The 22469-nt window shown below is 48.0% G+C and overlaps 1 protein-coding gene across 1 annotated transcript in view; it reads left to right on the top strand.

Moving 5' to 3' along the window:
- Nucleotides 1–22186, top strand: part of LOC119382133 (membrane metallo-endopeptidase-like 1) — a 30116-nt gene extending 7930 nt beyond the window's left edge. Inside the window, exons 3-4 of the mRNA XM_049413020.1 lie at nucleotides 18566–20485; nucleotides 22016–22186. Coding sequence (XP_049268977.1) covers nucleotides 18566–20485; nucleotides 22016–22186 — 2091 coding nt within the window. The remainder of the gene's footprint in view (nucleotides 1–18565; nucleotides 20486–22015) is intronic.
- Nucleotides 22187–22469: the final 283 nt, after the last annotated feature.

The raw sequence follows: 22469 nt of genomic DNA, 5'->3' as shown, positions 1-22469 counted from the left end.
GCAATTGCCTCCCTTTATTTATTGCAGTGGCCTGGTTAATGTTAACCGAACGATAAAACTCAGCAACCCGCTCCCACGTGAAGCAACGCCGCAAGGAACGCACGTTTTCTCAACGACAGAGTATGACGTTGAAAAATTGAATATTGCAGTGCGTCGCCTCCGTGTGACACCCGCACAAAGCCATTGGTTAAAAAAAACTGAAGCAATGGTTTTTACTCACCGGTCCTTGTATTCTCGGGCTTGAAACGAGTGTCATCCGGTGAAAGCTTCAGCGGTCCCTTCGTTCCCCTGAAGTCAGCTGAATGCACTTCGCGAAGGGATTTTAACGAGTCAAAACGAACAGAACAGAAGCGAGTGTGTCGGCCGGCAGTGGCTCGAAACATTTACAGCGAAACGAAACAGCGCGAGACCCATCCCAATGCACCGCGAACCGTTACCTGTCGTTGCGCCGCGGTATATTTTGAAATGAAGATAATGATGCCGATAGGCTGCTGACAACTACGAGTTTGTTGGAGCAAAAATTATTACAAAAGATTGATGACGTGGTACCTGGCAAGGTAAGGCCACTTCGTATAAACAGCAATTTGGTTATTGAAGTGTAACAGTAAGCAAACAACTAAACTTCCTTATTTCAAGAATATTTTAATTTGAAGTTTGGGCCCGACGAGGGCGCCCCTACATAAAAAGTCAAATAGCGCGAATGGCGGCCACCACAACGTCGCCATGTTGTCCTAACGCAGAGGTTAGTAGATCCACTCCCGGTGTTTGAAGCTGGAACTCGCCGCGGTCGATTTTTTCGCCCTCTGCGGCGATCGCTGGAACTTGAGACTTTCCGGGGCCTGGCTAGCCGATACAGGCAATGCAAGCGCAGCAAGCGCGCGGGGCCAGAGTCAGTCAGTGAGGAGTTAGTCGGCGAAAAGTTATGTCGTTCTAGTGATAGCATCGTTCGCTCTACCGCAGAAGACGTGTTGTTTGATGATCTAGTGCTGTGAGTTAAGTATCAAGAGATGACAGTGACAAGTTTTGAAGAGGGTTGCCGAGAAGACATGTGATGACCGACTGCGGAGGAGAACGAACGTCCGCGTGGAGTGAATCGTCATGCCGGTGAATATCAAAGGTGCGTCGCGCAGACCAGCGTAACAAGATCCAGCTCTGAGGTGCAGCTCGTGGTGAACATCCGCTTTGTTTTGTTTACAAAGGTGACGTCTCAATCACTTCTTGTTCTTTCTGAAGTCAACCATTGCTGCATTTCTGTTTCTGTAAATAATAAATATAGAACTTAGCTTGTAATAGCGCGGTACATGTACCGCGCTAGTACAAGCTAAGTTCATGGATGACCAACTCGACCGAACTACAACACTTCTAAAATATAGAACGTTTGAGCGAAGTGCACTGCACGGCGGTCGAACCGAACCAACGCATGCTCAGGCTGATAACATTGGTCGTCTACCAGTGTCAACATGATCGAGTGCATCCAGCGAGCAGCGATATGGCAGAACGAAAGCATTCGAACAAGAAGCGACGTGTTAACCCGCACAATGACGAAGCGGCTCGTCTTTGCAAACGAACAGCGGCGATCCATTGCTCCCGTCGCTCTTGCTCAGGAGGCCTTGCGGTAAGTGAGTAAAACCGTGTTCCGGGCGCGTTTTTGTAGGTGTTTGAGCACTCCACTCCACAGCAATTGTTATTCGACATCCCTTGAAGTTTCGGCCACCACACATACGACGAACGTTGCTTATTTCACTACGGAAACGTGAACAACGCGGAAACACACGTACAACGACGTAGGAAACCACGGCGGCCGTCTGCTTGCTTTCCCGATAGCAATGATTGAGTTCGCCGCCTATGGCGCTTCCGTCGGCGCGCACTAGGCGTATAGCTTCAACGCAAACATAGCGGTGAAAGCACACGACGCACAAAACTCCTTCTCAAGAGATAATCGCACGAGCACGGGCGACCACGCCCTGCATGTCAAAGTACAAGTCGGAGGAGCACATCCCAACTCCGGCGAAACACTAGAGAGTTTTAGAATTGGGACCCAAGATATTTGCGAGACGCCAGGACGCATGCGCAGAACAGAAGCTACTCTCGGACTCTTGCGCTAGCGCTGTACCAACACCCTGCTGCGCCTTCCTTTGAGCGGAGAACAAAACCTAGAGTGCCTCGATGCCCGCTCCTCCGTTAGAGTGAAGACATCTGCGTCGTCCGCTACGGCGGCCGCCATTCTCACTCCCGCTGCATAACGGTTTCATTCTGACGGGAAGGGGCCCGCTTACTGAGGGACGCAACATCCAGGCATACCACGTAGAATAAAGCCGCACGAACGCAGCAGCACTTCGCGCACGTGAGCACAACAGCTTGGCGAGGACGATGTATGCGCTACAATGGCGGAACTGGTACTAAAGGTGGCAGCATCCTAAGCGGACGGGCGCGCATCGAGGCACCCTAACAAAACCGGAGAGAGCACGACCTCAAGAGAAGAAAATAAAGACGGCGCTTGGCAATGGCACGCGAAGCCACGGCTCGCGTTCCCTGCCGGCGTCGATTCTGGTCACTAAAATAAAACATCATTTGTGTCAAGCTGGCACATATTTCTGAGGCTAAATTACAGCGCAAACGCACTTCGTCCTTCTTCTTTACTTCTTTGTCCCTGCACCCATCTGAATATGATTTAATGTCTTCGCGTATCTAATACACTATCATCCCTATTACACGCTTTTGGTTTAGAGCTATTGTGTGCACATGTGCGGTAAGGTTGCCTTGGGTTTATGTATGCATTGGCGTATGAAAGAATAAACAAGTTGTTAGTCAGTGCTTGTGTCGTACGTTTATTTTCTTCGTGGGTGTCTTGTGCGTTTGCGCTGTAATTTTAGCCTCCGGATTCTGGTCCCAGTGTAACATATATTATACTGTGATTCTGGTTCAGCCGTCTCGTTTCTTCCCTCCAGTGGCATAAGTCCACAATATCCAAAGCGTTGGTCTAGCTCGCACGACCACGAGCCACGTGACGCTTTTTCTCCCTTGGCCGACTGACCACGAGTGGCCCGGCAATACAACCCCAAAATTGAAAACTGGCGTGAGTCGCAGCGATACGACGCAAACGCAGCGCGGGCAACGATGCAGCATGGCCCGCGTCTCGCATAATTTTAATTTCACCACGTGTGGCGTCCAGTGTGTTCCACCCAACAACGCGTGCGTTTGTATTCTGCCGTTAGTATCCTGGAGAACGAATGACACATGGCTTAATTTTCTAAGGCAACGCGTTGCGGAGCGAGGGGTCGCAGGTTCGAATCCCCGGTCGATCGCCTCGGAAAATTTTCTTCTGAGTTATTTTTATTTGTGGCTTTTATTTATATATACATAAATATTCATATACGGGAAATGACGGTGACAGCAAAAATCCGTCGAGAGTGTCCATATATTTGCCATCGCAATAAAAAACATGCAGCTACTTTCTAAGAAAGTCACGGCACTCTGAGCACGTACAAAATATGTGCACCCGTGTTGCGGGCTCTTGGGTGCGTCACGTAGTGCAGTGTGTCTGAGGTGCGATCATACGTGCACAAATAAAAAAATCACTCATATCCACGAAGTGAATGATGATGAGTGGGCGAAACTACGGAGGTAATCTGGTAAAGCGTCAATCCCCGTAAATTTTGCCCACTCGATCATCATACAAACTTAGTGACATCTTTTAGCCGCGAAAGAGCACGTACACAAAGCAAAGAAACACGCAACGACAGGACGGACGGCCGCCCGTCATGTCGTTGCGTGTTTCTTTGCTTTGTGTATGTGCTCTTTCGCGGCTAAAAGATGTCACTAAGCAAGTACCAACTAGGCCAACAAACAGTCCTGCTAAAACATCATACAAACACCTGACACACAAACGCGGGGGTCCTCATATATGACGTTAACCTCAGGGGAACGTTTGTTGTCGGCGTTAACGTCTTGCCTTTCGAGGGAGAGAGCGCGTTCACGATCGTTTTCGTCCATGGCAGAGAGAGAATGTGTGGTCTGGAACGCGCTTATACTTCATGGTCATCAGCGTCATCGTCATCGTTATCACGTGTAGTGGGTACATTCCACTATACTGGAACGCGCTTATCCTTCATGGTCATCAGTCGTCATCGTCATGGAACGCGCTTATACTTCATGGTCATCAGCGTCATCGTTATCACGTGTAGTGGGTACAATCCACTATACTGGAACGCGCTTATTCTTCATGGTCATCAGTCGTCATCGTCATGGAACGCGCTTATACTTCATGGTCATCAGCGTCATCATTATCACGTGTAGTGGGTACATTCCACTATACTGGAACGCGCTTATTCTTCGTGGTCATCAGTCGTCATCGTCATGGAACGCGCTTATACTTCATGGTCATCAGCGTCATCGTTATCACGTGTAGTGGGTACATTCCACTATACTGGAACGCGCTTATTCTTCATGGTCATCAGTCGTCATCGTCATGGAACGCGCTTATACTTCATGGTCATCAGCGTCATCGTTATCACGTGTAGTGGGTACATTCCACTATACTGGAACGCGCTTATTCTTCACGGTCATCATTCGTCATTGTCATGGAACGCGCTTATACTTTATGGTCATCAGCGTCATCGTCATCCTTATCACGTGTAGTGGGTACATTCCACTATACTTGAACGCGCTTATTCTTCATGATCATCAGTCGTCATCATCATGGAACGCGCTTATACTTCATGGTCATCAGCGTCATCGTTATCACGTGTAGTGGGTACATTCCACTATACTGGAACGCGCTTATTCTTCATGGTCATCAGTCCTCATCGTCATGGAACGCGCTTATACTTCATGGTCATCAGCGTCATCGTTATCACGTGTAGTGGGTACATTCCACTATACTGGAACGCGCTTATTCTTCATGGTCATCAGTCGTCATCGTCATGGAACGCGCTTATACTTCATGGTCATCAGCGTCATCGTTATCACGTGTAGTGGGTACATTCCACTATACTGGAACGCGCTTATCCTTCATGGTCATCAGTCGTCATCGTCATGGAACGCGCTTATACTTCATGGTCATCAGCGTCATCGTTATCACGTGTAGTGGGTACATTCCACTATACTGGAACGCGCTTATTCTTCATGATCATCAGTCGTCATCGTCATGGAACGCTCTTATACTTCATGGTCATCAGCGTCATCGTTATCACGTGTAGTGGGTACATTCCACTATACTGGAACGCGCTTATTCTTCACGGTCATCATTCGTCATTGTCATGGAACGCGCTTATACTTTATGGTCATCAGCGTCATCGTCATCCTTATCACGTGTAGTGGGTACATTCCACTATACTTGAACGCGCTTATTCTTCATGATCATCAGTCGTCATCATCATGGAACGCGCTTATACTTCATGGTCATCAGCGTCATCGTTATCACGTGTAGTGGGTACACTCCACTATACTGGAACGCGCTTATTCTTCATGGTCATCAGTCGTCATCGTCATGGAACGCGCTTATACTTCATGGTCATCAGCGTCATCGTTATCACGTGTAGTGGGTACATTCCACTATACTGGAACGCGCTTATTCTTCATGGTCATCAGTCGTCATCGTCATGGAACGCTCTTATACTTCATGGTCATCAGCGTCATCGTTATCACGTATAGTGGGTACATTCCACTATACTGGAACGCGCTTATTCTTCACGGTCATCATTCGGCATTGTCATGGAACGCGCTTATACTTTATGGCCATCAGCGTCATCGTCATCCTTATCACGTGTAGTGGGTACATTCCACTATACTTGAACGCGCTTATTCTTCATGGTCATCAGTCGTCATCTTTATCACATGGAGTGGATACATTACAAAGGAGGGACAGGCCCACACCTCAAGGAGCTTCGCCCCTAAAAATATTTCTTATTTAAATTCTTAAAAATGACCAAGGTGTGTCATTCATGGTTTCACTTCCAAGAAGACAAGCAGGTGATTACGTCCATCATGGTGGCAGGGCACCAAAACTTATGTACCAATCGTATGTATCGGAAATCCGGTCCCATCGGTCAGTGCACTTCGAGCACTACGAGACGCAATAAACTTGGAGAGTGCAGCTTCCGCGTCATCGACATCGCTTACAATAATGCACACCGACGCTAGCTCTGCCATAAAGGAGGTCCGCATGGTGTACAACGCCCACCCTTTCGCAAACGAAATACACCGCATAACTGCACAGATTCCCGGTCAGCTGCGGATACAGTGTATTCCACTGGACACTATTTCTGCTCAATTAAAATGACACCGCCACCCACAGTGAGCTGCCACCCACTCTGGAAGCACCTTTCCCAAGTGATCCTCGGGGTGATTTCCTCTACCGCAAGGAGATTCGCCGCACCATGCGAGATTTAATTTCACCGTGTTGTTCAAACCTCCCAAGGCGGCCTTACCCGCCAGGAGGAGGTGGTGTTGCGGAGACTTCGTGTGGGGACGGCACTTACTCCATCGGTCACATATGCCTGGCCGCAACATCTCCCTGGACCGTTTGGGGATACCTGCCCATATCGTACAGCAGAAGCGTCAGCGGCTATCCTCAACCACTTATTTGGACATGCCCTGGCCTGAACCAGATACGACGGTGCTACCTAAAAAGCAGTGGGCCTTCATACAACGAGACCACCGGACTATGATTCGTGGCTCTATGGGCCCAACCATAGAGTACTCTTAATAGATATTGCGGAAACAGGCCTCCATTTTTATATTTATTTGTGCATGCCGTGGACAAACTTTCGGAATTTAAAAGAAAGAGAAACTTCCGAGAAAATTAGCTTTGTCGTGCTTGAAGTCGCGGACCGAAAACGATTAGTAGTCCAGCTTCAAGTAGTGATATTTCGTTGAAGGTGGCAAGTCCAGCTTCACTTTTTTGCAGATCTCTGTTTTTGAGAAGTCCACACGAGAAGGCGCGCTGTGTGTCAGCATTAGAAACTGACTCGCAGCGTGAGCATCGATGGCGGGCATACTTTCTGGTGACACTGCTCTCTGGTGGCCCGCCCACTAGAAAGCAGTGTTTTCTGGTGGCCCTCAGTCACACCTTACAGCACAGCTGTTATGGTCGAGGTTGGCCGTGTGTCGTAGATAGAAAATTATCATCATCATGAACCGGCATGCGCCATGTTCGTCCTCTTCATTATCGTCTTTCTCTTCCTCCGTGCTTACTCCTAGTCTCGCTTCATCACCAGATTTTCAACACCTTCAGTTCCCTTGGAGCAGAAAATGGTGTAAAACAAGGCAGATAGAAGTAGCAATGACAAGATTGCGCTGTAGGATCCCAGCTCTTAACTTATACATGCACAGAGCTGGTCTGGCGATCTCTCCTACATGTTCCTTTTGCAATGAGGCAGAAACAATCGAACATTTCTTGCTGGAATGCCGACGTTTTTCCTCTCTCAGAAAACGAACCATCGAAATTGTAATGCGGCACCTTGATCTGCCAGTTACTTCAACTATACTGTTATCATTTGGGGCTTCTGTGCTGGGGCACTCGGACGGGAATATATGCAGTGCTATCGAGAAATTCATATGCGAGTCAAATCGTCTTAATCGACACACCAACCGCTAATAATATTTAAATTGTCATAATGACATAAACAATTTGGCCATTTAGGAGGCTATGCAACATGGTCCAATCAAAAACTTAAATTCATTAAAAAAACGCTTAATTCTAATTGATACAGTAACGTCTATTAGCTCTTAAAATTTTCAGACTTTATGATCCGCCCGACTCTTCGCCGATCCCCCTGAGTGAGTAGGTGCCATCATCCAAGGAGCATCATCATCATCATCATCAGAAGACGTGCGCTGATTTTTCTGCCGAGGGATGAAATAACTTGATGGGTGAGAGAATGAGTACAGAGAGTCAAAGAAAGAATGAAAGAAAGAAAGAAAAGGGGAAAGAGAGAGAGAATAAAAGAAATAGAAAGGAGGAACAATTAAGAGAAGATTTCTCGGCGAAACAAAAATTTTTGCCGAGGCGAGATTCGAAATCGCGTACCCACGATCCGAATGCGAGCGTCCCAACCACTCGGATACACAGGCACGCTGGCAGAGCAGAGCATAGCCTTGTATATTATAGTACAGCAAGGTGGTGGGAAAGGGAAGTGAGGGTGATGAGGAGATATGTCAAGGTGAGGAGGAGGAAAAGGAGGATGGTAGAATGAGTACAGAAAGAGAGAGTGAGAAAGGACGAGATAGACGGAAAGCGAAGAGAAAGAATGGGTGCAAAGAGAGACAAAGATAGAAGGCGAGAGAGAGAGAGAGAAAGACACGTACGGAAAGAGAGAAGTAAAGGGAAGGAAGAGAGAAAAAGACAGAAAGGCAGAGAAAGAAATAGACAGAGAAAGAGATAGAAAAAAACAGGCACACGAAAAGATAGAAAAAAAAAGCAAGCATAGCCATGTATAGTATTTGCCGCGAGATCGGGCTGTAGGTGGCAGCACCATAGCCGCGTTTGTGTGGATAGGCGGTCGGCGGCGCGTATACAAATGTACGCAGCAGCAACGCTTCGCCGTATGCGGTTTGAGTCGATTGTTGGCGAGTAAAGCGCGTTGACTGCAGCCTAATGGTGATGTATGTGCCCTGCATTGCCACATATCAGTGCACGCAACCGTCCTAACGTACCTATTTGTGAGAGAAGTGCAGTCTGCCAATCAATGGGGTACTGGCCTTCGGTCACATTTGTGTTTTGCCCCGTGCTTGATGTTTTTTCTTGCTTTATTTGCACGTGTTTAAATTGCGTTTTGCCTATACCACAATGTAAACTGTGTGGCGCGACTGAGCCATTGAAGCATTTACTTCTTGCTCTAGCGGCTACAAAGAAAGAGAACCTGTATTTCTGCGTAATTAGATGAAGTAGAACTTTGTGCACACTGCTTTTCTGTTTGCATGAATACGCGTGTTGCTGTAGAAATGCGTGGCTTCAGGTCTTTTTACCGCTTACCATCCTCTGCAGACGATAGTTCATGCTTTGCGGTATCTCAGGGATTTCCAAATCGCCAACACATCACGAGATGGTGTCACTAAAACTCTGCATTCACACCTCGACATTTAGTACTTTTTTTTGTTTAGGACGACGCCGAATGAACTATGTGACGTGCTTGAACGAGAAATCGGTAACCACATTGAAATATATTTGGCGAATTCACGGTACGATGGTTAGACCTAGCGCCGTACCGACACGGGCGTGTTCTCACTTATTAGAGTGCATACAAGTCTCTTAATTCGAAATGCTTATGTATATTTTGTAGGCATACGTACAAGCATTTCATACTGTGCTAGCACAACGGAATAAGCTGTAATCCGAGGACGTGCATGACGTACGCACACATGCGAACACGGTGTGGCTAGCAGACGACGCAAGGAGTCATCCACACCGCGGGGTTTCTTCCGCTCGCCGCTAGGTGCCGACTCTGCTCGATCTCGCCGCCAATAGTCAGAGGTGCCAGATGCTGCCGAGCTAACAAGGAAATAATCGCCACAAAAGAAGCCCAGAACTTCGCGAAGCAAGCCAAAAAGAAGCGCAAATTTAATGGATTTTCGCCTTCTTGAAAATAATTTAATTTAAATAAAAATTGTCGCTCAAATACAAAGGGGAGTTGAAAAAGATCGCTTGAACTATTTTGTACAGCGAAAAATATGCGCAACTATGAACGAAAGCACATATTTACTTTTTAACATTGTCTCCAGGGTAGTCTCCATTCGGTTGAATGCACGGTTGCCAGTGCATGATTAACTTTACTTGTTGATTCCCCCAACGCATGTTTGACTTCAACGCTCAGCCACTCGAAGTCATCGACAAATTCGCTATTAGTGAACGACAAACGCGCTTTGGTGAACGTGATGATCATTAATATATCTATGTATGCTGGAAGAATGCAAATAAGCCCAAAAAATGCGACAAGCGACTGCAACATTCTACAAGTGACTCGGCGAAAAAAGAAGCCCAAATCCGCTTATTATAAGCGGAACTGGCAACTTTTAGTATTGTATAGCAAGGGTTGGGAAAGAGAGAGGTGAGAGGATAAAAGCCTAGCCAAGCCAGGACCAGCTAGATGTACACCAGCTCTGCGGTGACCCAGCCTTGCGCGACTTAGTGCAAGCTGCGGTAATTTTTGTTTTTGCAAAGTAAAAAAATAGTTTTCACTTTTAATCAGTACCTTGGTTGGTGTCGCTCTGTTTCAACCATAAGTTCCTTCCCAGCCAGACAAAATCCTGTCCAATGTTCACGCTTAAAACATTGTTCCTTGCACGGCCGTGTTGTAAGCGAAGGTAACATACGGAAGGATTACATCCCATATCTTGTGTTCGACGTCGAAGTATGTAAATTGCCAGCATGTCGGCGAGGCTTTTCTTCAGACGCTCGGTGAGACCATTTCTCTGCGGGTGGTACGCAGTTGGCCTAGGGTGAATTGTCTGGCTGTGGTGAAGAAGGACTTGAATAACGCTCGCAGTAAAAGCTGTTCCTCGGTCAGTGATGAGGGCCTGTAGAGCGCCATGTCGTAGCAGCATGTTTGAATCATGCAGGTGTTTGAACCAGCGACCTCGTGCTTGAGAGCGCCTTAACCACCAAGCCAAGACGGTGGGTCTTGTGACGTCTTGGAACTCTCGCGTGTATGTTAATTTTTCCTTTTAATGAAACTTCTTGTGCATTCTGAATTTCCACAGAACTCATTTGTCATAATTACCGTGCTACAGGGGCTTCCAGTTATCGATTAATTCGGACTCGCCCTGCTATATATTCTTTAGTTATAGCGCCGATGGCCGAGAAACCGCCGCAGAAGAAGGTTGTTTCCAGGTTTGTTGTTGTTTTAGAGCGAACTTCTTAGGCGTCCGTTCCAGAGTTGAGCATCATCCTCCATCGTCGTAACCGAGTGAAGGAGCACAGCGATAGATGTTGCTTTACGCCGAAGCTGTGTATTGCTAGGGCATACCGTATGTTAGCTACACTCTAAGAGAAAAAAACAACAACATGGTTGAAGCTTCCGTCAAAGGAATCAGTATAGCACGAAAGTGAAATGTGTCCTCGCAGAAGTAGTTGAATGTTTATCATAATACGAGAGCTTGCACAATGTCTGTTAGTGTTTGGCAGCTATAGTCAGCCATCGACTGTAGCTGCCGGTCACTCATTGGCAGCTACGCCTGGTGGCTCATCTCCATCCCGACGACTAACATCCATGAACAAGATTAAACCTTTGTGGTAGCTATAGTGCTTAACATGCACCTGGACACAGCATATGATGAATCCCGCGCAAACATGGCTTCACCATACACATAACAAACACTAACTCGGCATGCACACTTTCAAAGCGTCGCCATTTGAGGAGAGAAACGGCAAGGTGTGCGCTCCCTAGTAGCCGGTGCCAGTGCACGCGAAGCTGTAGACGGCGGAGAAGCACCGTTAGCCCATTTGGAAGCGGCCCTACATTGGCGAGGAAGCGTCGCACGCTGACACGAAGGGCGGATCGCGTAACTGCGTCGTCACCGAATCGAATCACCGAGGACGTCGCATTTCACCGACCATGGAATTTTCTACAATATTGCAGCGAAAGCCTCCGCCGCGCTGAGACTACCGAAATGCTAGCAGTCGGTGCTCGTTAGTGACATGATGCATTACTCGTGGCCTCCGAAACTGGCGCCGGCAACGCGCCGTTGCTAGTGTTGCTAAGGCCGTTCCATTCGCACAGGGAGAGCGTAATCAGAGGAAGCCGTGTGACAGCCAGAAGACAGTCGGTTATTGGACTCTGAGCTTTTTTACTCAGCTTGGGCTAAGGTCGCCATCCCGTGGAATGTTAAAGAGTTAATAGAAAGATCACACCACGACCGGGCTAGAAACGTGACGGGAAACGCGACGCGTGTCGTCTCTCCCCTCTAGTCTGTCCGTGATTCCTCTCTGTTCGAGCGGGGAACGCGGTGTGACAGCCAGGAGAGCGTCGCAGAGCTATTCTTTAATATGGATGGATGTTATGAGCGAGGCTTGGGCTAAATCCACCACCTCGCGGTGTAAAGCGTTGACAAAATCACGCTTTCTTTGGAAACGCGCCCAATCGGACGGCGGTAGCAACGGTGCAACGACGCATTGCCGGAGCTAATCGAGGCCATGCATTACTTCACTCTACCGTTCCCAGACGGCGACACCACCCCGCAAACCAAGAGCACTGAGAGGAAAGTCTGAGAGATAAAAGGCGCGTTCTTGGCACCTACTGTATGGTTACCGTGGCGCAGTGGTTCGAGCGCCTGTCACCTATCGTCACGGACCGCGGACGTCATGAAAGTCTTGGCGGACCCCGACATAAAACACTGTCGTGTTTAAAAAAGTCACAGTTTCGCCGCAACGGCGACTCAGTGAATGCGATAGCAACAAATTGGAATGTAACGTGAAGAGCGGAAAGCAGCCCGAAATTTCCACCGCGTCGCTCAAACGCAAATGACGCACGAAAAGAACACACACAGGACGATCGCGAACTATCAAGTGTCACAGCTCGACACTTAAAGCACGCTACTCAAACATAAAGAAGGAGGCACGAAACGAACCCACAGGTATACACAAGAGCAGCGCGAACTAACAGCTGTAACAGTTGTTACTTCTTTCTGTTTGAACATCGGGCTTCTTTCGCAAACGCGGCCGCTGCAGCGAGCGAAGTGACCTTCGTACGCTCTGTAACTTTGGCGCGGACGTCGCGGTGAAAGCACAAGACATACAAACCACCCGTCACGAAATAAGCGCGCACGCAGGCGACCACGCCTTGTAGGGCAAAATGTACCTCGCGCCTCTCGCGTGGCAGTAAGCGCGCGCGCACATCGCAACAAGCGGAGCGACGACCTTTAAAGCGTGCCCCTCGCGCACTTCGCGCCATCTCGCTCAAGTAAATGGTATATATAACTAGCTCGCCGTTACCATGCTGAAAGACGGTAGTCTTCATGCCCTAGCCGTCTAACCCTGTGCGCTGCGGAGCGAGAGGTCGCTCTTTGGATTCCGCGCGTCGAAAAGTATTTTCTAAATTATTTTTCTTTATGGCTTTTATATACGTACATACATACATACATACATACATACATACATACATACATACATACATATATTTACGGGACATGACGGCGACGCCGACGGCAAAAACCAGCCGAGAGTGTCCATATAACTGCTATCACAATAAAAGTGTATGTGTGAATCCTTTCGGAGAGTCCTGACTTGCCATGTATATGACTCTCTTTAAAGAGGCACGTGAACTCTCTCGTAGGTCACACGACTCCACGTCGAGAGTACAATGATCTCTAAAGAGAGTTGACGTGCCTCTTTAAAGAGAGTCGTACGCGTGGCAAGTCAGGACTATCTGAAAGGAGTCAAAGAACTCTTTTTTTTTCTTAGAGTGTAGCAGAAACCTATGTGCCACAAAAATTGGGCGAACCCCAATACTCATTACTGGTCCACTAAATATGAAGAAGGGAGTGCACGGGCGTCATACACCGACGTATGTATAACGCAAAAAAGAAAACGGTGCATGCCGCGGCAAAAAGACGCATCTTGATCAAATTGAAAACTTTGTAAAGGAGCACCCGCCACGGTGATCTAATGGTTATGGTGCTCGACTGCTCACCCAAAGGTCGCGGGATCGAATTCTATCAGAAAATCGAATGAAAAAAAAATGAAGATCGTAACGATGACGAGCTCATCAGAATGGCCTGCCTGTCTTTGGTCCCTGGCTTTCCGGCAGTATAGATGGGAAGTAAACGGTTCTTGGAATGAAACATCAGGGGCCGGCCGCCATTATTGTCAGAAACTTGCATGGCCATTCCCCTGCACTTTAAACAAAGATGGGAAGTAAAGAGGTATTGGATGCAACATCAGGGGCCAACATCAGGGGCATTATCGTCAAGAACATTCGTGGCCATGACCCTACTCTTCAAGCAAACACGGGACAAGCTCGACTGAGTAAAGGTATATGGGGCAGACTTTGCGTCCCGTTCTTAGGTGAATAGAGCGAAGGCCGCCCTCCCCCCTCCCCTTGCCCCTCCTCCCCCGTGCGCACGCCTATGGCCGTTTTATGATTGCCCTGAGGCTTTTTCTTCAAATGCGAAGGTACACAACGCTGTGCAATTCTGGGCTGGATGGTAGCCCGTTTTTCAACATATCTCTGCATCAATTTTATCATTCAGTAGTCCACTTGTAATCATCATCATCAGCCCGACTGCGCCTACTGCAATGCAAAGGTCTCTGCCATGTTCCACCAGGAAACCTGGTCCTGTGCTTGCAGCGACCACATTGTACCCGCGAACTTCTTAATCTCATCTGCCCACCTAACTTTCTGTCTCCCCTCGCACGTTTGCTTTCTCTTGGAATCCAGTCAGTTACTCTTAAAGACCAGCGGTTATCTTGCCTACGCACTACATGCCCTGCGCATGTCCATTTTTTCTTCTTGTCCCTTAAGGTTACACCTATCACGGCGCTTGTGTTTTCGTGTCCTCCTTTTTTCTCATGTGCATTCGTCTTCCCTTGTGGCGCCGTTTCAGTAGTATGAGTTACACCTATCATTTTCTTTTTCATTGCTTGCTACGTCGTCCTCAATTTGTGTTGAGCCTTCTTTGTAAGTCTCCAGGTTTCTACTCCGTAGGTAAGTGCCGGCAAGATGCAGCTATTATATGCCTTCCACTTGAGGGACAGTGGTAAACTACCATTCATGATTTGAGAATGCCTGCCGAATGTGCTCCACCACATTATTATTCTCCTAGTGTCTTCAGTCTCATGGTTCGGCTCCGCGGTCCGAGACTGTCGTACGTTACTTTAGTTTTCTGCATATTAATTTTCAGACCAACCGTTCTGCTTTCCTTGTCCAATTTTGTAATCATGAGTTGCAATCCGTCCCCTGAGTCATGATTTACAATTTGCCCACTTATAATCAAAGGTGGTAAAACATTATATTAGAATACTCTCCACTGTAGCAGCGATTTTGGTATGCTATCCGTAGCCGGGGCACCACTTTAATTAATGACAACCGACGTGCCTGATGCTACGCAATTCAATTTAACATACTATTTACCTTTTGCAGACTAGTGTTACTGTAAAGAACTCGACAGAAAATTCCACTGACCACTCGGCCAATCCCCTGTATTGGGTATGAGTCAATGGCTGAAGATAAGAAGAAGAAGAAGGGCCCAACGAGAAGCCGCACGAATACCAACGAACCAGACGCCACATCCGCTCCTGCAGAACCGCTACGTCCAACGCCTTCCAAGCAAACGCCACAGAAACAGAAACAGACCGGGAAGCAGGATCGCATACCAAGAGAACTTCGCATCGAAGATGACGGACGATAATCGTACAGACTTTTCGAGCGTCGGCCACGCCCGTGGTCGTCAGGGAACCAGCAGAGAGCGCAACCGCGGAGCGACTGGAGCACCGCCCGACACTTCGTTCCGGAAAGAACCGCAGGAGCCAAGATGCTCGGCCTCCGAGACGTTTGACATCCCGACCCAATGTATGTCCCAATCCACGGAACGTAGTCTTATCCACGACAAGTCACGCTCGAGAGAGGCCGCATCACTGTTGTCGAGCCGCCCTTTGAAGAATCACGTCGTTCAGCCTCAGGTGCCGAAAGAGCCCACATCGGCTGTCCATGACAGGATCCACGAGAACACCACCGTCGAGAAAACGAAAAGAGCAATCAAAAGCCGTTCGCCGCCGCCAGTGATGCGTAGTCATCTGACTCCTCGTAACACCGCATGTAGCTCGCCATCCAGTAAGCAAGAAAACTCATCACTTGGTGCGAAACAGCCGGCGAACATTTACTGCTCAACGGGATCGCGTGCATTGTCCCGATCGCCCGATGGACGCTCGCATTCACCCACCAACGTTCCCCTCATGCAGACGGCCGGAAAGACTCCTGAGCCATGGGAGAAATGGCACTCTGATCACGCTCTTCCGCTGGCGAAGGAAACCAATACGACAATTGCCTCTACTAGACGCGGGGTGGCACGAAATGCCTTTGGAGCCCAAGAAGGGGCACCATCGAACTTGCACACGACGAACTCGAGGTGGCTATCCGAAGGTAGTTATCCAGGACAAAAGTTGGACCAGCGCCCTCCGAAGCCGTACTTTTGGCGAGCGTCACCGCAGCGGCAACGCGCGCCTCTGGAACGGGGGCGGACTTACTTCAGTCCGCAGACGAGTCCGAGCTCCTGGGTAAGTACACAGCTCAGCGTTGTGGGAAACGCGCAGGATAGACGAATGTAGAGACAAGAACCACTGTGGTGTCACAGTTTGGTCAGTTTCCAGGAACACTCCCGTCAATTCAGCGTCAGGGCGCAGGCTTCTCTTGAATTGAACGCAGGGACATCTTTTCGCGCTACTAAGTGACGGGGACAGGAACCGATTGGCTCTCGCTTGAATGCATAAAAGTAAAAACCGACGACTACTCAATGCGAAATCGGTTGGGTTCTTGTTAACAACATGGTGATATTTCCAAGGACCACCATGTTGCATTACATACTGCACAACATTACTTGTGCGTAATTCGAAGGGTGTGCGTTAGGGACCCACTGACGGCAAAGGTGTTTCTTCGACTAGTCTAGTTCACATCCATTTATGTCATAATTATAGCACCATGGTTTAAAATATCACATAATGTTTTCTACGCTTTCCTTGGCTTAATTGTTTGACGGATTCATTAGGTACAAAGAAACGAGCCCCTCGAACAATTCTTCTTCTTTCGTTCTTTGAAATGAACGAAGTATTGACAGGATGACGCTCTTGCCTGCTTCTCTTTACGAGTCGTCATCTGTGCAGTGCCTGCTAACTACATGCCTAAATGTAGAACGGCTGGCCGCAGGAGGCGGAACTGCGGGTGGAAAGACATTTTCGAATTTCTTGTTTGATACCATAGGCTTCCTAACCGTAGTAGGCCGAGCCCCGAACCCGCTATGACGTGCCTTCAGAGTTTGAATAATTCTATTTGAGAAACTGCATAACATTCACGGTAACATTCAGCACGTCCAGTATTAAGTGAGAGCTGTTATCAACTTCTTAATTGATTGCATGCTTTTGTGCACGTATTGTAATTGCCGAGTTGAACTCGGCTAGTACTGTAGGCGCGTGTACTCAATAGAGCTACTGACATCAGTACCATTCCGATATGTACATTGTCGAGACATGTCATGATACGCATCACTGACCACTTGACACAAAAAAGCAAGGCCTTGATTTTTGCAGGACAAAGCCACCTGCCCGAGGGCGAGGGCATACAGGAGCGCATATTTGCATCAAATTGTTGTGTTTGCATCTGCTGTATTAAAAAAAAGGAACACATCTCGGTACGTTCTTGTAAATGTGCCAGTATATTCACCTCACCAGAAGCATTTTAGAAACAATGGGTTTCAAAGCTAATGGGAGCATTAAGCTGTCAAAGGTCGAGCTAAGCAAGACACGTTTGCTATATTGCTTGAAAAAAATGCAAAGGAGAGATGGATCGAGATCAGGCCGTAACAGGCATAGGTAGAGTTAGGAGATATACCGGAGATATGCGGAGTGCGATATGGTGAAAGTATGCAGAACAAACAGGCTAGGCCAATATTTGCCGCCACCTTCTTTGAAAGGGGGTGTATTTAGACATCGACATCGACATTTTTCGTAGTTGTTAGTGACAGTGTGTGTTGAATGACCTCCGATTACTGTAAGCCTGATCATATTACTATTCTCCACTACATACACATCTGAAGTTCACCGTGCAAGGTAGGACGTGCGGTTAGATAAGAAGAAAAGCCGGCGAAAAGATATCATTCCCTCTAACTGAAAAGCGTGTTCGGCCATTCGGCTCGCTAGTAGTCTCTTCGTTGAAATGGGGGGCACCGTAGCTACATTGTACACCAGGCCCGTAGGCAGGAATTTTTTTTCCGGAAGGAGGGGGGGGGCACTTGATGAAGGCGTTGACTAATTTAGAAAAGCACCTATTTTCATTATTTTCTGTATTGCAAAACCATCAGAATTTCGGGGGGAAGGGAGCTAGCCCCCTCCCCCCCCCCCCCCCCCCCCCCCTCCTACCCCGGCACCTGGCTACGGGCCTGATGTACACTGTGAAATTCGGGCCTACAATGTGGCGAACAGTCCTTGGTGTTTAGTCAACGGTCGCTTCTTCTGCAATCCGAAACAGAGTGGCATAGTAGTGGCGGCGCCGCTATACAGTCGCGTTCAATATGTCTTACAGCACGGAAGCGCGTGGCGTCACGAGCTCAAAAATAGCGCATGGCAACAACTTACCTTAGTTTCTACGACCAAATTATACTTTCTAATTTGGGATCACCCCAAGTAAAGTTAAGACCTAGTGTAGTCCATGGGTGAACTTTCAGCTCGTGAGCTAGGCCACGCGCTCCCGTCTTGCAAGTCATATTGAACGCGAGTGTACCTCCGTGTTCAATTAATAAATCAGTCCTCGAGACGCCTAAACTCTTTCGTTGTAGGCAAATTTGTTGCGGCGGTTTTTTCTAAAGAGAGTTGTCACAGCTAAATTCGCCACGTAACCTTAGTCGATAATTTTCATCTCTGCAGGTGGACAAGCCTTGTCCATTTTCTAAGAAAGACTCTGTCTTCTGGGATAACTTAAGGCTGAAGAAGAGGGTTTTCCTGTTCGTCTTCGTCGTTGTCCTTGGCCTGCTGCTCACCATAGCCTGGTTCTTCTCGCGAGACAAAGTGCGCGCCGGCAGCGAGAAAGCACTGCTCTGTCTCACGGATGATTGCCGCGAATATGCCTTGTACTTAGACTTCCGCCGCAATCTTTCCGTGGACCCCTGCAATGACTTTTACACCCATGTCTGTTCTTCGTGGCAGCCCCCTTACGGCTACGGCCAGATCGCCAGTACAGCGATGGCCGAGATCATGATCAAGTGGATACGGTCCTTCGCAGAATTTTTAGATCAGGCAGCGAGCACCAGCGAGGTGGGAAAGAAGCCGCAGGCGCTGTTCGAGGCGTGCGTGGCAGATCGTTCGACGGACCTCTCTGACGTCAAGCGCTTTCGTGGATTTCTTTCTGAGCTCAACCTGTCGTGGCCGGAGCCACCGCCTGTTATACCTAGCGCGCTCGGCGTGCTGATCGACTTATCCTTAAACTGGCACGACACCTTCTGGCTAACGCTTAGAGTGGATGCGGGTAACGATTCGCAGACGGAGAAGCGTCGCAGAAAGAGGTTGCTGATAACACCGGGAAACGAAGATACACTCGCCTTCTTCGCCAGAAACCATTTTCACGTGCTAAAGCACAACGCCTACATGGATTACTGGAAGATGCATTTCAAGGCGCTCTACGACAACCAAACCATCCCTCTCACGGAAAAAGACATCTTCGAAAGCTGCTCGCTACAGACGATGGTTGTGAATCTCCTGCTCGACGCCATGAAACGGAAATCGAAGGTGCCGCTTCTCATTCCACTCTCTCGCATCGGCGATTACACGGGAAGACTGAATTCGTCACTGTGGTTGGACCAGCTCAACTCTCACGTTAACGAACGATTCTCATTCACTGGCGAAGACGAAGCGTTTGTAGAAGACCGCTACTATCTTGAGGCAATCGGTGAACTATTCACAAAGTACGATGATGAAGTCTTGCTCCGTCAAATGTCTTGGGAGTTCGTTCAGACCCACATCGTCGTGTTGGACAAAGCGCCCTTGGAGATAGCCCTTTGGGGTGAAGTCCACGCTGCACGTTACATTCCACTCTACTGCGCTATGTACGTCGAAGACGTCTACAGGCCACTCCTAGCTTACTTGTACTCCACTTCACGTCTGACATATCGCGACCGCCTTCTTGTCAACACTGGCCTGGAGAGCGTCGTGCGACAAGTCACGAGGAAGGTGAACACGTCCTGGTTAAGCGAATCAAGCAAAGCGACAGCCCTGCAGAAGTACATGTCCATGCGCTTCAGACTGTGGCCACCGGACCTCCCCCAAGAAGAAGTCGAAAGGTTCTACAGATGCTTTCCCAACAGTGGGAGGTCCTTTGTGCAGATATGGATCGAAGGACATGAGTGCATGCGTCGTGTACCGGACACTCCTTTTCAAGAGAGCAGTCGTGGTATGCACAGCGTCATATCTTCCCGCTCATTCATTTACGACTACCTTTCAAACTCAATTGACGTGGCCATTACAACTTTCTCTCGCCCCGTTTATTACTCGTACGGGACGAGAGCCATGTTTTATGGTGGCGTAGGGTTCTTGTTCGCCTCGCAGATAATGAAGGCGCAAGATCCGACGGGTCTCTCCATTACAGCTAACGAAAGCGTTGTGGAAGGTTCCTGGATGGCACCCTACGACTCGGATGAGTTCCAGAACAGGGTTCAGTGCCTTGGCAACGGTACCGAAGATTACCTCGTCTCCCACGTCGCTGCGCTGGAAGTTGCGTACTCGGCGTTTGCCGCAGGCGACGACATCGATTACAGTCGCCGTCCAATAAGCAGGAACCTGACGGAAGCTCAGGTAGGTGCAATCGATGGACACTGACTTCGAATACACTTTGAATAACAGATAAAGTTATAGCTCATATCTCGCCCTTTCACGCGGCCATGTGCCTATCGTTAGACGTACGTGCCGCATTACCTACAAATAGGTTTAATGAATTAGTTCATGATTCACTCAGCGAACACATTCGGAGCTTCGGGATGGGAGAATAGAGTGGGACAATAAACGAAACCGTAACGACACTCATTTTCGGACATTTCTGCAGCAGCAATTGAAGTTGGAGCTAAACGACAAAGGCAGCAACCAGGCAAGCTCTCCCAAGCCACAAAATACCTAAAGGAGAAACCACAAAACATGAAAGTGTCTAATTCAACTGATCATGTAGAATTCGCTGAACTGTCAAAAAAGATAGACCAGAAGAAAGTAACTAATATAGGGAATGATGACGTCAAAAGTGAAGGGAGTGAAAAACACACTGCATAATACCTAGGTAATGATGTTGCGCCTCAGATATGCGTAATATTTGTTTTTTAATCGACCACGCTGAAAGTATGATCGCATACACCAGTTCAAGTTCGGTGGTCTTTAGGCATGGGCTTAAACTTTGGCCGGATGGCTGAATCGAGTGACGTGCCGACAAACAGAAAGACAGACAGAAAGACAGACCAAAATTTCTCCGTTTAAGTATCCCAAGAAAGACTGTCGTCTTTAAAAATGAGGGGCGGCATCAAAACAGCAAAAAGGAAGCTCCGTGTAGAAAAGACTAAAATGTCAGTACCAGATGAGCAGAACAGGGTTAGTAACAACTTCGATTACATAGTAAAGTCAACGGATGACTTCAATCATCCTACCTTGAATGAAAGCAAAGTCGAACAGGGTACCATTCGTAACTACAGATGAGGTTCGATGTTCGCAACGACGCCCATTTACATTATCCGATCAGTTGCAATCGTAGTCTGATGAAGTGTCCCTAACTCGACATATCTTTGCATAAAACTTGTCATCTTTCCTATGGTGACCAGTAGCTAAATCGAGAAGTCATAGCCTTTTTTATATGAAATCTTCGCATAATCAAGAAAAGCATAAATTTCATCAATTGCGTTATATATTACGTGTACAGTCGCGCTCAATATGACTTGCAACACGGAAGCGCGTGGCCTCGCGAGTTCAAAGACTGCTCATGGCTTCCACTAGCCCTTATTTTCATAACTAAATGCTGTTCTTGTACTCGGAGATGATTTCAAATAAGAAAATATTATTTAGTTGCTGAAATGAAAACAAGTTGAACCCATGCGCAGTCTTTGAACTGAAGGCCATGCGCTCTCGTGTTGCAAGTCATTGGGCGTGACTGTACATTCAAGGTTACCATAAATTTTAGCCTTGAATTAGCTAGTCAACGACCTCCTATTATCGTCCACCGAAACGAGGTCGCCCGCTATTTTACAATGAAGACTTTAACGCAGTTCTCTTATTCAAGAACAAAACAGAAAACGGGCTTACATACTATCTGTTTATACAAGACTCACTAATTACTGCGACCGCACGCAGGTCTTCTTCTTGATGTTGTGCCATGCCATGTGCCACGTCGCGAAGCCTGTGCGAGATCTATCCACCGACTGCAACATGCTGCTCAAGAACTCGCCGCACTTCTCCGAAGCCTTCCACTGTGCTCGCGGATCGCCAATGAACCCGGAAAGAAAATGCGGCTTCTTCGAATGAACATTCGTACTATGCTCTACAGGCTGTGCGGTTACATGCGTCGACGGTGAAATCGTGTTGCATCGTAGAGGCGCCATTTAAACAACATGCGCGAACTCTAAAGACCACAGGCGTGGTCATCAATGCAGCTATAGTTTACGCCATAGATTGTTACTTTCACAACTACAACTAATCATTATGATAAGAAGATATCGCAATTCGTTTTCCTATGTTTTATCATTAGGTACAACCGTGAGCAAAAGTATACGGATCACGGGAGCCCGTGCCAAATTGCATCGACGTG

Source organism: Rhipicephalus sanguineus, chromosome 2, assembly GCF_013339695.2.
Source record: "Rhipicephalus sanguineus isolate Rsan-2018 chromosome 2, BIME_Rsan_1.4, whole genome shotgun sequence".
Lineage (NCBI taxonomy): Eukaryota > Metazoa > Arthropoda > Arachnida > Ixodida > Ixodidae > Rhipicephalus > Rhipicephalus sanguineus.
This window is presented reverse-complemented; position numbering and strand designations above follow the sequence as displayed.